The sequence below is a fragment of the Stomoxys calcitrans genome, chromosome 3, assembly GCF_963082655.1.
Source record: "Stomoxys calcitrans chromosome 3, idStoCalc2.1, whole genome shotgun sequence".
NCBI lineage: Eukaryota > Metazoa > Arthropoda > Insecta > Diptera > Muscidae > Stomoxys > Stomoxys calcitrans.
In genome coordinates this window covers 19,351,816-19,366,967 of record NC_081554.1, presented here as the reverse complement: position 1 = coordinate 19,366,967, position 15,152 = coordinate 19,351,816, and the positions used below count along the sequence as shown (strand labels likewise).

Below are 15,152 nucleotides of genomic sequence, written 5' to 3'. Positions count from 1 at the left end.
TTGCGAATCTTAAAATCCTTTTTCAAAAAAATGGATGTGAGCAAATATCGATTTCGTTGTGTGCTTTGGTTTTGTATAATTTTTTTTTATAAGTTAAAATAAACCGAAAATTTTCGTGTAATTTTCCCACATTCCTTTAAAAGCCTTCTCAAAAGACAAAATGTAAATAATAAACCATACTTGTTGATGACTCCGAAACTTAGTAATAAAATAATTAAAAGGAAAAACTTCGAAAAATTCGACTTTTTAATAAATTTTCTACATATTCTCTGAAGAATACTTAACGTCGCATAAATGTAAATAATTCCAATTGACTAATTAAATTTGGTTTTATTCGGTCTGTGCATTGATATTGCTTGTACATAAATCGATCTCCGGATCGGAATCGACATAAAAGCGAGGCTTCATATCATTGAGTTAAAACTTGAATAGGTCTGCACTCATTGATATGAGAGAAATATCCCGTTCCTCAAAGGAACCCAGTGAACCAAACGTTCAGAATTCGGTTAGAAGTCTGTACGAAAGTCGGAAAATTTATCCGAATTCAGATCCGAAGTCAGTCTGAATTTTATGGAGTGGCTGCCACGACTTCGGAACGAAATGTCAGAGGGAAGTCTGACGTTTCTGCGATGTTTCGGATAGGAAGACGTGAGTGTGAGCCAATTGAGATATACAGGAGTCAGAATAAGGTCCGGAAATTCTACCAAAGAATTAAACATCAAACCGATGGCTTTGGTGCAGGCACATCCTCCTGCAGAGACAAAGAAGGATATCTGGAAAATTTGCGCGACGTGTAGCTTCTCTGAGCAAAGTGAACCGATTAATAAAAACACAAACATTGAAAACGAATGGCTGTCATTCATATGACAGTTTGGCGGTGTTCATTAGCAGTGAGAGAATTAAAGATGAAAGCCAAATAAAAACTTTTATCTCTCTCTCCCAGCGAAGAGTACAAGTAAAGAAAATGGACATTAACGAAGTAAACAATGAAAAGAAATTTCCAATAAAATAGCGGGAAAGCGAAATGTTGCAAAATATAAAAGGTCCTTTACACATGGTAAGACTGAATTAAATATGGCACTGCAATGCAGGATTCACTAATAGAAGGTTAGGTCACTTACGAAAATATAAATTGAATAGGCCCCATGAACATCATTAAGGATATCAAATCTGCCGCTTGAAAATGTCATCAAATAACAGAAAACATTATTATTCAATAATGAATGTAAAAAGAGAACAAGTTGACTTTTCCAATGCCAATTACTGTCAAAAATTTAACAAATTGTGTGTCGGCTGATCGCATGGCTTAACCTCAAGGTGGATTTAATAAGGTGGTCTCACGCAAGCAGCTGTTAACAGCCGACCAGGTTTGACAGTATTAAGACGACAGATTTTTGTTTGCATTCTCTTTGTTATTTCCTTTCTTGCATATTCTCTGCTCATGTATGCACACGTATACACACAAGCATGCAAATGTTTTTACTTGTGTTAGCAAAACGTCGATCAGCTTGATGGTGATGGCGAATTGTACCTTATGATTTGTGGTTGTTGTACAAATGAGACCACCTTTAATTGTTTCGCCATGAGCTTAGCCTTACTCAGTGAATCCTGTGTTTCGCCATGGCTCAATGATAAGGGGCCTCCTTTTTATAGCCGAGTCCGAACGGCGTGCCGCAGTGCGACACTTCTTTGGGGAGAAGTTTTCACAAAGGCCAGCGTAGCGCAGAGGTAAGCATGTCCGCATGTTGGACCTTAAACGCCGCGATGCGAATTCTGGCGAGAACATCATAAAAAATTTCAGCGGTGATTATCTCCTTGTGCTTAGCTTTGTTGACAACTGTTACCACATATATGAACCCATTTTTGTATGGGAATTCTTACGTTTTTGTTCGGCTTGTCCTTCGGCAATTTTTCGTTTAAAATGAGATACACAATCCCAAAACAGTTTTTTTCTTTGCAGACCGAACTATAATTTTGATTTTTCAGCCATGACTGTTATGTGATGCATACACCTTTATTTTCACCCAGGATGCACTTATAAGTTCACGTCATGCGAACAGCTGAGTACAATTTTTTTATTTTTGTTTTGATTTTGTAGTGAATCTAAATGTCACATCCTTAACCACAGCTGTGATTTTTTTCTAAAATCTTAAAAATATGTTCTATTTGAACAAAACAGTTTTATAAAGATTAAATACAAATATAAAACACATTTGAAGAAGATAAGTTGTAAAACAATGTTTATTTCTAAAACTACTTTAACGTTTCAATTTACGGCATTTGTTACTCAAGTAGTTTCGTTGGGGGTAGATTTTTGTTGTTGTGCTAATGACCAATACTTGCTGTGTTTTATTATTGTACAGGATAGATAAACAGTGGAGGGCAAAAAATAAAATGAAAAAAAGGTTTAAAGTACAAGTCTCTTTGTTTGTTATGATGTGGTAACGCCATTTGCCAATCTATGAAATCAATACTAGGAAAAAAGTGAAAATATATGTAAAATTTATAAATAAAATTTGCAAAACGCGTAAACACATGAGGGCATGGAGGTTAAATAAAATTTATAAAGATTTGTGCATGCAATTTTATAAATAATTATTTTATTAATATTATTTAGCCATTCACAATAGAGGATTTTTTCTAATTTGTTAAAAAACATATCAGGATTTTTGCGAATTTGTGAAAAACATATCAGGATTTTTGCTAATTTGTGAAAAACATATCAGGATTTTTGCTAATTTGTGGAAAAAGTATCATGGCAATGCTGCACTCTATACTACTAAAAAAACACATATTGGATTGCCCAAAAAGTAATTGCGGATTTTTCATATAGTCGGCGTTGCATTCTTTCTTCTGTCAGTTATCAGCTGTTACTTTTAGCTTGCTTTAGAAAAAAAGTGTAAAAAAAGTATATATGATTAAAGTTCATTCTAAGTTTTATTAAAAATGCATTAACTTTCTTTTAAAAAATCCGCAATTACTTTTTGGGCAACCCAATAGTTACCATTACAATGACCACGCATCATGATGTGCCATGTAAACTGGCCATTAAATTTATGGTACAGATTTGACTACTTATTACAGCAGTGGTACTCGGTACTTGGGAAAAACAATTATCGATTAGTGTTTTAATCGAACTTCGATTTTTTTCATTGTGAAACGTTAAAAAAGCTTATCCTATTAGCTTGGGAAAAAATTTTCTTTCTTGATTTTTTTGCAATGAAAAGTGAATTTGTGCAATTTTATTGTAAGTATATGAGTATTACTTCTTTTGTTATTTTTAATTGTATTGTATGCTTGCCAATATGTTAAAAAAATGTTCCAATAACATTTTTATTCGCAAAAAATCCGTTATATACTTGTTTTGTTATTTGATTTTATGTTAAAGAAAGTAGGTAAAAGGGCAAAATCAACCATTAACCAGACATTTGAATGCAACAAGATGTAAGAATGCAGTGTAGTAAATGTTTATGGTAATACTGCATTTCTGTTATGAGACAGATAACACTGCGTTGAAACGGGTTGTTGCAAAAATTATTGTTGTAGTCACATATTTGTATGTGGAGGTAGCGATCCCCTTTCAGCACTCCATAGGAGTTTGTTGGGTTCATAGGTCAGATCGCCGCGGGAACGTTATGACCATTGGTTATTTGAAGGTACTACGCCGGTGCTGGCTTCTTACTGAGGCCCTCCTTTTGATTCCGCCGATTGTCGCGAATGCAGTTGAATCGGCGCCTTCAGTGACCAATGCTACAACGTTGCTGGGGCGGTTGTCATTAAGAATAAGCTTGTTCACCTTTGGAGCTTGACGAGGATCACACACAAATGTAATGTGTAGCTACAACAACCATAGATACCTATCATAGACTGGTTAAAGATTTTATATTTTTTTTTTTAATTTCCTTATTGTAACCCTTTTAATTTCGTTATATATAGTATTTCTAAAAATTAAGTTGATCTCATTTTTAATTCTCTTCAAATGTAAAAAAAAAAAAAACATTTTGTTGCAGAGCAAATTTCGTCAAAATGAATAAAGATCGCAACGAACCTACAAACAGCACAAAACCTACGTCCAGAAAACGTCGCTTCAGCGCAAATGACTTGGATGTCAATAACAAAACGGATGCCTCTGTAAAGAATCAGAATGAGTAAGTACAAAACAATGCATGGCACCGTTATGGTGCAAATAGATTACCCAATCGCTGATTTAATTTTTAAGGAAATTTTATTTCTATAGAAATAATGAAAACACTGCGTCTAATGGTAAAACTCCTATGAGAAAACTTCGATCCGCTCCTGATGATATTAAGAACATGGATAGCTTTCCAAAACCTCAAAGCAAGTAAGTTATAACAAAGATCAAACTTTAACTTTAGTATTTTATGTGTACTGTAGCCCTCTTAAGGCGTAATAAAAATAAGGACATCCGTAAACTGCCGATTTCATGACAACGTTCAATTCAAAGCCAAATTTTCACTTTTTGGGTGGAAATTCTTGCAACGGTGGCTTCCAATTAGAAGTTAAAACGCAGCTTGCTGCGATTACATTACACTTAAACTTAAACGAGACTAGCGATAGAGTAAAGCCGCCCAAACCTACATATAAACATCTTTGAAGACAACGTCAACAAGCCTTTGAAATCTATATGTTGACGAGGAAAACAAAGTTTGGAGCGTTTTTGCCAAAAATGGGACAAAAATCCTAAAGTCTACTTATAATACCAGAGCCAGACTCCACCAGTCCACCGAATTTTAAATGTCTAGTAAAGAGTTCCATATCAATCTGCAGACGGATACGGGGACATAGCAAAGGATACCGACATGGCTAAACCGAATAAGGTAGAATTTCTGAATCGAATCGTACACTGCATCACAGTCGCAATAGTGTCACGGGGAACAGTTCAAGTTTTAACCGTAATCTTCTTATATATAAAAATCAATTTGTGTTTATCTGTTCGTTTGTTTGTGTGTTCCTTATAGACTCGAAAACAGCTGAACCGATTTTCATGGAATGTTCACTGATGGTGCATATTGATCCCTTGGTAAAAATAGGGTACTACATTTTTTGATATCTGAAGGAGGGGCGTACCCTCCCGCTTACCCTAATTTTCAGAAATGCCGGATCTCGGTGATGAATGGTGTGATTTAAGCGAAATTTTGTGTGCTCTCTTATAGTAACCTAAAAATAAAATTTTGGTATCCAAATTTCGGATGGGGTACCAAGGGGGTCAGCCCCACCCCCAAAACCCACCAAATATATATTTAGATCTATCACGACAATATTGGGCTCAAATGAAAGGTATTTAGAAATAAGAAAACGTATCTGATATCCAATTGTCGGACCAAATATTAAAGGGGCCCCCCCAAACCCCAAAACACCACTAAATCGGACATATTTACTGACCATGCCAATGTGGGACTAAAATGAAAGGTATTTGCGAGTAGAATACGAATCTGACATCCAAATGTGGGACCAAGTTTATGGGGGTCCACCCCTTCCCCAAAACACCCGCCAAACAGGACTTATTTACTGACCATGGCAATATGGGGCTTAAATAAAAGGTATTTGAGTGTAGAATGGGAATCTGATATCAAAATGTGGGACCAAGTGTTTGGTCCTCAAAAACACGGATTTCGGAGGAGTCTGCCTTAGATGTAAATGTTTTTTTTGTAGCCACATTTGAATGTGGAGTTGGCGATCCTCGTCAAGCCCTTATAGGCAAGCAAGCTCTTTTCGGTCTATACGACCGATTGTCACGGGAACATGATGGCCATTGGTTATTTAAAGGCATCAATAACTCGTTTTGTCGTATCGAGCATCATAGACACTCAGTATTTAAGCAAGAGCCGGTGCAACCCGACCTCTCACTGAGACTTTCCACTCGATATCGCTGATTGACCGCGACTGCAGCCGCAGCTACTCTGAATGGAGCATTCCACTTTCCGCAACCTGTGGATGCGCCCGGTAGCTCCCAGCTAAGCTTCTTGTGATAACGAAGAACACCACACAGGTTTAAGTTCGAAGTTCCAGCCATTGTGGTGCTCATAGTTACCCCGTGCCGGGATGTATATGTAATACTACTTTACGTAGCTTGTTGATGCGGCTGGTTTGTTACTACTTCGATAAGAGCGAATGACTCAAAACAGTACGACACCTCTTTGGAGAGAAATTTTTGCATAGTTCCTCACAAATGTCGCCAGCATAAGCAGGGAATAAACCCCTCAGAAATTTTATTCTCGTTCTCTCGTGTTCTTGTCACGATTCGAATCCAGGCGTTTAGCTTCATAGTTGGGCATTCTAACCTCTGACTTACAATGGCCTCCGTCAGGGATACTGATCCTATTTATAATTGCTAAGATAGACCTTCCGTTTGTAACTCATCGAAGTAATGACCTGGGACCCAACAAAGTATACTTGGTGTTATCAAAAAATAACCGTCAATCCCATGGCAGCCGGTTGTAGGTAGCGGATTGACCCGTGGGGGTCCTTCATCGGCAAGGGCTATCGCCACAGTGCACAACACACTGCTACAAAAAAAAAAAAATAAATAAATAACCGTTATTCAAAAAGTATTTATTTATTCATCAATAACTATCTTGTCCCCTTCAAGGAATCCCCTTAGATATTTTTCCCGAAACACTTCTTTTTTCGTTACACAAAACTTAATAAGTTTCTTTGATACTCTTTTCCGAATAGTAAAATGTCGCAGAGCACACCAAAACAATACCTACCTGTTCATCTCTTAAAAACAAACTGACAAACCAAAACAAACCAGACATGTGTACCAACATATAGAAAAAAATTGCGAAAATCGAATATACGTAACTCACGAAATTTTTAAATAACGATTATTTTTTAATCAGATTGACCCGATGATGTCCTTCACCACACTGCTACAACAACAACTATAACATAAATATATTTATTCACGCCCTAATATATGCTATATTTTTTAGATCAATTCTCAATGATAAAGAAAATGCTACAAATTCTGAAACTGCTAAAATAAAAAATGAAAAAATGAATGATTTTTTTAAGAAGCAAAATAATTTGATGAAAAATTTGAAATCCGCCCTGCAAAAATCCATTGCTGACAATCAAAAGGCTAATTGTGCCTTGGAAGAGAAAAATAGACGTATCGAAGAAATGCAAAAAAGGTGAGTATGTCAAAAGCACGCATAAATGGCCAGATTAATATTCACAAAACTGAGTGCAGCTTTAAATTAGGCTTATTTGACAGACTTTCTTTATAGAACTGTCAAAAATATATTTAACAGATGCATTAACTTTTGTGAATCCCGTTATTATTCTAAAACATAATTTTTTTTTTCTTTTTCCCTTGCCAGCATTGCCAACGGTGACAATGAGCTGAAAAAAGTCAAAGCCGATTTGAATTCAGCCAAAGAGGATTGTATGAAAACTCTTAAGGACTTCAATATATTCAAAGAAAAATTCTGTAAACTTGAAATTCATTATGACTCTGTTACCAAAATGCAAAATCGTCAAATGCAGGCTGTGCAAAGTCAGCTTGATGAAGAAAAGGCAAGAGAAAATAGCCGTATTCTGGAGCTTGAAAAAAAATTAGAGGATATTAAAGAACAGTTGAATGAACGTAATCAAGCTTTTGTGCAAATTAATTCAAATTATGCCGAAATAATGGGCAAATATGAAAAAACTCGCCAAGAAATAGAGCAAGTGCAAAAGGATTTTGAAATTTATCGAAATCAAGTGATTGCAGAACAAAAAGCTAATGAGGAAAAAATGCAGGTACATACGATAGATGTATGAAATATGCCCCTTTCTAATTGTTATAAACCCCAACAGCAAGAATTGGTCCAATTCAGGAAAGATGTAACAAGCAAAGAACAACATCAACTTGAGATTATAGCTAATATGCAAAAAGAATTAATGGAAAAGGATGAAGTTATTCGTCAGAGTAAAGAGGAAAAAGCAACAATGGAACAAGAAAAGAATGTAGGTATCATATTGACAGGCTCTTTGGTTTTTGCTCATCTACCCACCAGATTGTAGAACCAAATTTATAGAACCGAATGTGACAGAATATGTTTAAAATATTTATTTTTATTTATTTTCATTTTTATCTACAAAGCTAACAAGGCCCATTAAATATAATATTTTACAAAATTAAGCCTTAATTACGTGAAACTATTAAAATTTTGTGAAATTTTGTTTTTTCATATATTCGACCTATTAGAATATTTCATTCTAAGTTCAATTTCCCCTTATCTATTGATTCAACGATTTTTTTTTCAAATGTTTAGGCTAAAATTAGCGAGCTTACCTACAAAATCAACCAAATTGAGAAACTTTTTGGACAGCCTACCAAGTCTGTTATTCCAATGAACGTAAATACTACTGCAGCTATAACCAACACTAAGAAATCTTCTCCAAAGGTTTGTTTGTATAAAACAAAGTTTTTTCACATTTAAATCAATAAAACTTCAATTAGCCTTCGGTAAATGTGGACCCTACAAGCAAAGATATAGCAAATTCCCATAGAGATTCAACAGAGACAAATTCTAGCGAAGAGAAATTTTTACGATTGCGTGCCAAAAAAATTCCCAGACCAGAAAAACTGTCATACACACCAGTAACTGGTAGTGTGGCCAGAGACAACGCTGTAAACAAAAAGCGAGGCGTTCAGACCTTAAAAAATTTGCCCTCACCGAAATCTATAAATAACTCTGGTCAAGCTTCTTCGGTATCTGATGACGATGATGATGAACTTGTATTTCCAATATGGCTACCCAAAATGAACAACGAAGGCGTAAGTAATCATTTTTTTTTCGATCACACATACTTGAATCACACATGCTATGAAGGGGGTGGTTATCCCCTCACTTATGTGAGGTTTTCAGCCATTTTTTCTACTAAAGTTGCTATCACACGATATGCGCGTTAAATATGTGCTTTCAATTTCTGTGTTCATAAGACTCCTCGTTTACGTCAAATTCGATTAAATCGAAATCTAATAGGTAATTCTGACATGTATGTTCATTGAAACAAGAGCTCGCTTCAACCGAAAAAAGTCGTATAATTGTTCGAAAATCCATTTTCATATTAAATTTTTCGTATGTATCACGCGATGTGTAAAACTTTCCCAATTGCTATCATGGCGAAACAATTAAAGGTGGTCTCTTTTGTACAACAACCACAAATTATCGACTTGATCGACATTTTGCCAACACACACAAAGAAATTTATGTGCGTGTGTGTATATATGTGCGTACATGAGCAGAGAATATGTGAGGAAGAAGATAACAAAAAAGAGAATGCAAACAAAAATGTGTCGTCTTAATATCGTCAAACCTGGACGGCTGTAAACAGCTGTTCGCGTGAGACCACCTTTTTAAACCAGTCTTGAGTTATTATCTTGAAAATACATACGACAATACATATCGGGTGATATTAGCTTTAGTTTTGGCGTAGCAGTGACCAAGACATATTAACCCAGGAAGTGTACAGCAAACAGCTAAGTACAATTTTTTCTCGCCAAGTGCACTATCTGTCAACGAGTTTTAATAACGTTCGGTTGTATGTGTGCATTATAGTTAAGAACCATAACACAAAAGTAAAAAAAAAAATTGGGGGCGAACTATTAACAAACTCGAAATCAGAGTGGCCTTAAATACTAGTTTTGACACACAGTCCACCCTTTTTTTTTTGTTGTTGGGTAACTGCTCCCAAGTGTTAAATTTATCTTGGGTTAAATCATCAATTTATTTAGCATACCAAGAGTGTATAACTAGATGGATAGCCATTTTTTAAATAGGTTTGGAAATTTTGCATTACATGGCAACATTGGCATTACAATACTATATCCTGGAAACAACTTTGTGACATATACTTATTTATGTCTATAAAAATATCCTTTTATCCTTTTAACAGTATGTGCCAGAAACCGAGACCGATGCTTCAGAAAGTTTTGTTAAATCAAAACGTTCTAAGAAAGTAAAATGATATGGATATTCATGGATTTCCTCAATCTATACCATACAAGAAAATGTTTGGCGACAAATGTTATTCTTTGTGTTACTAACTTTAATCAACCTTTGGTTGATCTACTTGTGTACTTACAAATATGAATTTTAGTAAATTTTTTTTGTTGTATTAATTTTTAGTTTTTTTTTCATTTCCATAGATTTATAATAAAAACATCAATTTAAATAACATACTTTGTTTACGCGTATTTTTATTCGAATCAAAAAAAGGGTATTGCTTACACCATTAATCTTTGCATTGAGTATTTTACCTTTGTCAGTCAAGGATTCGCTTTTCTTCGTTGAGTGTTGTTCTCTGACTTTTTTTTGTGTTCTGAGAAAGAAAAGATTCTAGCTCTCTACGCTCATGTACGCACACTTTCTGCTTACGTAAACACACACGCACAAAAAGTTCTTTGTGTTCGCAAAGTGACGATCAGCTTGATGGCGATTTCACCATATGGTTTTATGTTGTTGTACGAATGAGACAACCTTTAATTAATTCAGCCATGTACTATTACCAAGACCACGCATCATGATGTTCCATGTAAAGTCCCCATTAAATCAATGCGTACAATCGATGTATTAGCATTCGATGTGCCGTGTAGACTTTGCCTAATGGAAAGAAAATCAATTATTGATGAAAATCGTAATCGAACTTCGATTCTGAAATGTCAGTTAAAAAAAACTGAAGCTTTGAAGTAAGAAAAAACTGGCAGGAATTTTTTGAGAAATTTGTAATAAAATAATTTGAAAGGAATAAATTATAGCTATTTGATTTATTGCACAACATGCAACTGACATGCAAAACATCGTAAAATGTTTGTCAATGGGTGTTGTATACGTTTCGTCTTGTGTTAAAAAGTGAATAATAATCAAAAAAAGATAAAAGCATGGAATACAAAGCAATGTGATATAAATGTTCAACTCGTGTGTTTTAAAGGTTTTACAAGGCCAGTTCAGTTATGCGCATTATGGTCTGAAATACACTGCTTGTTGCATAGCGTCGTTTGCATGGTTAAATGCTCCCTAGGCCATTTTCACTTTTAGAGTTGGAGGAAATTTACGAGTTTATGATAAAGCGGTGGTCTGCAATCAAACTCAAAAAATTAAGTCTATTGTGATCGATGATTTACAAAGATATAATCCACATTTTTCGGGTTTCTTTTGAAGCTTTTATGAATATGAGTGATCCATTTTATTCGTATCCTCCATTTGTCACCAAATCTTGCGTTGCCTTTTTCTCAAACAAAGGAAATGCCATGTGGAATACTTAATGCAACTGACGACATGGTAACCAAGACCACTTCCAGTTTCACCAGCACTAATGTCCTGTAAGTACATATATTCCTAAATTGCGCATATGACTGGCCGCCACACAATTAATGCAAGATTTAATGTTTTAGATCTGGCCGGAGGGACTTGTTGGACATGTCCTCAAAACGCGTAGCATGGCTTACATATCAAAAGTCTTCGATAAGTCAAGACCCACGCGGACAGTCCTATGGCATCGCTTGACACGTTGGAGACCTCTGTTAATATGTGTAGAGATTGCGTCCAAAGCATACGTCGCGCTAAGCAAATGCAAATTTTGCCCATGAACATTCCACTAAGGAACAGAGGGAAACTTCTCACATATCAATAAGTGCAGTCCGTTTCAAGTTTTAAGCTCAATGATAATGGGCCTCCTTTTTATAGCCGAGTCCGAACGGCGTGCCGCAGTGCGACACCTCTTTGGACAGAAGTTTTACATGGCATAGTACCTCACAAATGTTGCCAGCATTAGGAGCGGAAAACCACAACTGAAAATTTTTTCTGATGGTCTTGCCAGGATTCGAACCCAGGCGTTCAGCGTCATAGGCGAACATGCTAACCTCTGCGTTACGGTGGCTTCCTCTAAGCAGTTTACGACATCTCTGCTGATAAAGAGCCCATTGAATTTCCCCAACAAGGCTGGGGAATAATGCCTCCATTCATATCAGTGAATACCATCCGATTCAAGTTTAAGCTAAGAAAGAACACCCTCCGAGTCATGTCAGGAGGTGTGTCTGGAAGCTTAGGGATGCGATCCAACAACATCTCAACGATTCACTCACAACCTCATACAGAACGGGTTTGCAGGATATTCCTCAGGATACTGTTACCCATATGGCATCATCAGGCGAATATAACCCAAATGCAGATGATGAAAAAGACGTAGAAAAACCAGAGCTACTTTGGCCCAATTAAGATACGGAGGCCACCGTAGCGCAGAGGTTAGCATGTCCGCCAATGACGCTGAACGCCTGGGTTCAAATCCTGGCGAGACCAGGATTTTCATCGGTGGTTTTCCCCTCTTAGTGCTGGCAACATTTGTGAGGTACTATGCCATGTAAAACTTCTCTCCAAAGAAGTGTTGCACTGCGGCACACCGTTCGGACTCGGCTATAAAAAGGAGGCCACTTATCATTGAGCTTAAACTTGAATCGGACTGCACTAATTGATATGTGAGAAGTTTGCCCCTGTTCCTTAGCGGAAAGTTCATGCGCAAAATTTGCATTTTTAAGATTCGGATGGTGTACCAAACTGAACTCATGTTGGTCAATGTTTGACAATACCATCCCCCATATCTGCCCTGCATGCAACACAAAGCCCCATGACACCACCACCTATTTACATGCCGGAAAAACATAATCTGATTGCAGAATCACTATGGATCGCTTAAACTAAAAACGCCAGATTCCTGAAGCTATATCTGAAGATGGTAGACGGGTCAGTATAATCTTAGAATGTATTCATGTATACTTAAAGCGATCTTGGCTACAACAACAAAAACATACAACATTTGATTCCTGAAAACTAATTCAAATATAAACTTAGTTAATATCCGTGCATGTTATGCTGAATCCATGGCCAATATTCACCCCTGCCGAACTTTGCAAGTTTTTATTTGTTTTACTCTGTATGCATATTCAAATATCTTGTCCATATCAAATACCTACCAACTTTATTTACTATACCATAACATGATTTTTGCTGAAATTTGTTTAAGTTTCAACGGAGTTTCTTTTGCGAGTAAAGAGAACTACGTGTAGAAAATCTGTATAATATTTATCCAACTCTTTAAACATTTGGATGCAACTCTTCATAACTAGTTAATCAACACTCTACGAGATGAGACTGAGAGATTTTACTCTTTGTGCCTGTTGCACAATCCATGAAGTCTTGCTAAGAAAATAAACATAATCTTTAAGATACTTTTGCTCTGTTCATATCAATTGGCTTCATGCATCTTAAAAATCGTCTCTCTCCCTCTCTGCCTCTCTTAGTCATTGAGAGTAAATAAAACTTGAGTATACAATAGATTTCGTTTATTCCCTGCAAACATTTTCGATTATCAAATAGTCTGCCGCGAATCTTCTAGACGAAGATCAATATTTCGATGTGTTCGATGTTCGAACAGAATGACTAGTATAGCATGCCCCCATCCTACGGTAGTGGGTATAAAGCAACTTTTAAAATGCGCAAAAATTGTTTCTTTGACAAAAAAAAAAAAAAAAAAAAAAACGAAAAAAAGAGTTGCGCGTTATTCGCTTGGAAGATGCATATCAAGATTTGTTGGTCATCAAAAAAGTCTGTAAGGCTAGGTTAGGTAAGAGTGGCAGTCCTTTACAGACTCACTTAGACAATTTTAAGTCCATTGTGATACCACAGTAGCGACAGACCAAGGCTTCTGGCGGGAATCGAACCCACGACCCCTGCACTGGTAATCCAATCACGCTGCCAACTCGACTACCGGGGTGCCCCATCAAAAAAGTAACAAACTCTAAAAAAACTTTAAAAAATATTGAGTACCAATCGTCATACAGCGAAAAAAATCGTTTTCAATAACGAAATTAACGGATCCAATTAATTTTTTAACTGAAACTGCTTCAATCAGGAAAATGAAAAAAAAAAAAATTATTGAAAATTTTTTAATTAAAAAAAATGACATATTCAATTAAAAAAAATTAATATTTGAAAGATTTTAATTAATTCTTTAATTGATTCGATTAAGCAATTTTTTTGAAAATTCCAATTTATTTCTATATTTGGTACACAGATGTAAATCGCCTGGAACATAAACTTAATGTGTGTTGTTAGGGTAAATGTCCATGGGCACCCGTAGGGCTATCCCATAGATTTGTGTGCAGTGTGTTGTGCACTCAGGCGGCAAAAGGAACCCAGCCGATAAAGGACTCCATCGGGTTAACCCGTCACGTGATGATTGAATCAATTAATTTTTTATTTGAAAATTACAAAATTTTCAATCACTATTGTGATTGAAATTTTCAGATTCAAATGAAAAAATAATTGAATCTTAATGAAAGATTGAATCAATTAATGTTTTAATTGAAAACGATTTTATTTTCATTTGAAAATTTTTTGCCGATTTTTTTTCTATGTATGAGAAATCTGTTTGGTGTTGTGGATATTCAATACAAGCGCCAGGTATTAACATAAAAGAAATCTCGATTGATAAACAAATCTTCTGATCGATTATAACTCAATGAGTTATGTAATAATCGTCGCGAGAGTTGGAAAAACTTCCGTCGCAAGTTGGAAAAATCGTCGCAAAGTGTTGCTAAAACTTCCGCACACGTAATTGATTGCCTAATTATATCCAAGAAGAGTGTTTTGGAGATCACCGTGACTCAGAGGTTAGCATGTCCGCCTATGATGCCGAACGCTTAGGTTCAAATCCCGGAGTAAACATCAGAAAAATTTCCAACGGTGGTTATCCCCTTACTAATGCTAGCTTCTGTACCAATGGTGTCGCTATGCGGCTCGTCGTTTTAACTCGGCATAGAAAAGCAGGCCCCTTATCATTGAGCTTAAACTTTAATCGGACTGCATCCATTGATATGAGAGAAGTATCCCTTGTTCCTTAATGGAATGTTCATGGAACATTTAGTAGTAGTTAGAAGTAAAGTGTTTTGTGAAAAATACTAATATAAATTGCGTAAAGATGTTCTAGAAGATTGTTCAATTCGTCGCAAGGACGAACGATATTCCAAAATTATGAAAAATGTTTGCAGGGTTGTATGGTTTGGTGTACTGCTTCAGTACTACAACTTGGAACTTTGCCTTGTTGCGGCATTTACAGAGTTTAGTTGCGAGTTGAACGTTTGA

At 36.0% G+C, this 15,152-nt stretch overlaps 1 protein-coding gene across 2 annotated transcripts; it reads left to right on the top strand.

Annotated features, from left to right (window-relative positions):
• Positions 1-3,924: 3,924 nt before the first annotated feature.
• LOC106086418 (early endosome antigen 1) lies at positions 3,925-10,195 on the top strand. Of its 2 annotated transcripts, none has more exons than XM_059365181.1 (8): positions 3,925-4,148; positions 4,220-4,342; positions 6,957-7,157; positions 7,347-7,767; positions 7,825-7,974; positions 8,283-8,414; positions 8,471-8,788; positions 9,910-10,195. In XM_059365181.1, exons 1-8 carry the CDS (start codon positions 4,027-4,029, stop codon positions 9,979-9,981), a joined length of 1,539 nt encoding a protein of 512 aa, XP_059221164.1. In that variant the 5' UTR covers positions 3,925-4,026; the 3' UTR covers positions 9,982-10,195. The 2 variants fall into 2 exon arrangements, with proteins under 2 accessions (XP_059221164.1, XP_059221165.1); XM_059365182.1 differs by having other exon boundaries at positions 3,932-4,148; positions 4,238-4,342.
• Positions 10,196-15,152: the final 4,957 nt, after the last annotated feature.